General features: G+C 37.6%; 1 protein-coding gene across 1 annotated transcript in view; it reads left to right on the top strand.

Annotated features, from left to right (window-relative positions):
• Positions 1 to 1,456: 1,456 nt before the first annotated feature.
• Positions 1,457 to 3,067, top strand: part of LOC119428674 (vesicle transport protein SFT2B-like) — a 4,172-nt gene continuing 2,561 nt past the window's right edge. The window contains exons 1-2 of the mRNA XM_037696345.1: positions 1,457 to 1,666; positions 2,262 to 2,351. Coding sequence (XP_037552273.1) covers positions 1,568 to 1,666; positions 2,262 to 2,351 — 189 coding nt within the window. The 5' untranslated portion in view covers positions 1,457 to 1,567. The remainder of the gene's footprint in view (positions 1,667 to 2,261; positions 2,352 to 3,067) is intronic.

Here is a 3,067-nt window from a genome sequence, read left to right as displayed (position 1 = left end):
TGGAGGTCTGAGGTTAATTCTATCATTACTGCTGAACTGGTCGTTATGTAGAGTTTGATAAATAAAGAACCAACGAGACTGACACCAGAGGAGACCAAAGGTTAGAATCTGACTCTTAGTTTGTATAATAACATTTTTTCACTTGTCATCAGTGTTAACGGGATTTTATTCAGATCCTTCTATATTTTTATGCAACATTACAGGCTTTAAAAATAAAACAATTTCTGTCATATAAAGGACAAAAATGTCACGTAGTTAGTCAAAGTTATACATTTTAAAGTAATAATTTTGAGTTTAAGCCTAAATTTGAATTTTAAAGTGTGTGGTTTTTTTTTCCATTTCCCTTTCGGCTGCTTCCTTCTCCAGTGGTCGACACAGAGAACGAACTTACACGAAGACTTTGCAGTCGTTTTTACGCCAGATGTTCTTCCTAATGCAAACACAGACCACTGAGCTACCACAGCCCGTTGTGTGGAGCAGAGAGCTGGAATCTAGAGTACCGGGGGGGAGGAGATGGTGGGGGTTGAGATCCTTGCTCAAGGGTCCAGAGTGGGGCAAATGAGGGTGGAGGCAGGTGTGGGTGTTTCACCATCCCCACCAAAATTTTAATGTTGTCAGTCCGGGGAGTTGAACTGGTGACCGTCCGATCAATGGCCCACCTTCTCTAACCTCTGCGTCACCGATTCCCCAGTTGAATTTTAAAGTCGTTATTTCTTTAAAATTCATGATAAATAGACTTTAAATGGATTGTTATACGTTTTAGTTTTAAAGTTAAAATTATGAGTTTTAGTCTTTAATATGTGTTTTAAAGTCATTATTTGCTTAAAAGCAGTGATAAATAGACTTAAAGTTATGTTTATGAGTATTACAGGATTGTTATATGTTTTAAAGTCATTACTTTTAAAGTTAAAATTATGAGTTTTAAAGTCTAATATGTGTTTTAAAGTCATTATTTATTTAAAAGTCATGACAAATAGACTTTAAATGGATTGTTATATGTTTTACAGGTTTTGCAATGCGTTTGAAAGTCATAATTATTAGTTTTAAAAGTTAAAATTATGAGTTTTAAAGTCTTTAATATGTGTTTTAAAGTCATTATTTATTTAAAAGTTACGATAAATAGACTTCAAATGGATTATGTTTTAGACGTTTTGTAATGTGTTTTAAAGTCATAAGTTTTAAAGTTAAAAGTACGAGTTTTAAATTCTTTAATGTGTGTTTTAAAGTTATTATTTTGACAATGCGTTTCTAAGGTATAACTTTAAAACTCAATAGTAATGACTAAAACTAGTAACAACTCATGTATTATTTTTTTTTGTCCCCCACGTGTCATTAATGGACTTCCATACCGCCGTCTCTAAAAGCTGTTCGTCCTTGAGGAGGAAACAGCGCCGCCCTTTTCCACAGTGTGGCCAGAGGCGGTACTGCAGGCGGAAGTGCTGCACCTGTTGATGAAAACTCCGTTCCACTCTTTATTTCAACTTTACCGCTGGCGCCCCCCATAAAGCACCTGCTACACCTGAAACCAGCGACACCTGTGAAGCTTCTGACACCCCCCCGGTGATTTATGAGTGTGTCCGGCAGAAACACAGAGTTTATGGATAAACTGAAGAGCGTTCTGAGCGGGCAGGATGACGGGAACGCGGATGGGAGCGGCATTCTGGAGGTGTTGTTAGCTAGTTGTTAGCCGCTAGCTCACTGATGAGAAACTGCTAAAAACAACAAAATAATCCTTTTATTGTCCAAATCTGGGTCAGAACTGAGTTACATGCGAACCGAAAGATATAAAACACTTATATGAGTTTAATATGTTTGAATAATACAAACAAATTAAATGTTTTTAATTAGCCAACCTTCATAAATAAACCCAGTTAGAAGATGCAGCAGAACTTCCTGGAAAAAACGCACGTTTTTTAGTTTTTCTCCTGTTTTACAGTAATTTGGGGATTATTCTCTGTTCATGTTTGACTCCACTAAAGCAAAACTTTTAACAAGCAATTCGGCACATTTAAAAAAATAATGGAACTTGACTAAAAGTTATGTTAAAATTAAATGATCAGTAATTTGTGTTGGGTAGTGCTAGTTTTTTGTGTTTCGCCTTTACACAAATCTGACATTTTTCTTACTAAAACGAGTGTTTAATCTCTGAGGTTTACTAGTAACAAAGCTGTTTTGATGTTTTCAAGTAGAAAAGCAACTATAATTGTTTATTTTAACGTTGTTTTATGTGATAAAACCTGAGTTTTCCTCCGTCTCTGCAGAACGTCAACCAGGCGTCGACGCTGGCCTGGGGGACGAGGATGAAGGGATTCCTTATCTGCTTCGTCTTGGGCGCCTTCCTCTCCATCCTGGTGAGTTACTGATGCTGCGGTTTCAGTTGCCACGGCAACAACTCCACATAGCGTTTTTCTGCTTGTCCGTAGAAGCGTTCGTAAAAGTGCATCGTCTGCCAGTGTTCTTCTTTCACTGTGGTTTATTGTCTGGTGTTGGGTGCGTGGCGTTTGAATCAATCAAATGTTTGTGGTTTGAATTTAACAACAAGGTTAGCAAGAGCGTTAAAGATTGAAATGACAAAAAAACCCACATTCAGTTGTTCTGCTGTCTTCACAGGCGCACTTGAATAAAGTAGTTTAAGTTTAGAACAAAAGCTAAATTAAGACTTCAGCACTTTTCTAAAATCCAAACTGAACTCGCACATCAGACTGTTTTCACTTTGACTGAAAGAGTCTGAAGCTCAGATAATCTGATCAGTTTATCGTGGTTGTGTGAAATTATTATTCTTGACCACTTTCCTGTGGAAATGATCGTATCTACTTCATGTCTACCTTTGGCCTACTTCTGGTCTAACCTTGGCCTACTTCTGATGCCTTTGCCTTCTGGACTTTATTTGGCCTACTTCTATTCTACATCTGGCATACTTCTGGTCTACTTCTTTGCTTTCTTCTGTTCTACCCTTGGCCTACATTTGGTCTAGTTGTGATCTACCTCTGGCCTTCCTCTAGCCTACTTCTGGTCTATCTTTGACCTACATTTGGCCTACGTCTGGCCTACTTCTGATTTATGTCTG

The sequence above is a fragment of the Nematolebias whitei genome, chromosome 23, assembly GCF_014905685.2.
Source record: "Nematolebias whitei isolate Nwh7 chromosome 23, NemWhi1, whole genome shotgun sequence".
Lineage (NCBI taxonomy): Eukaryota > Metazoa > Chordata > Actinopteri > Cyprinodontiformes > Rivulidae > Nematolebias > Nematolebias whitei.
Note: the sequence above shows the minus strand (reverse complement) of the source record. Positions and strands in the feature narration are given on the sequence as shown.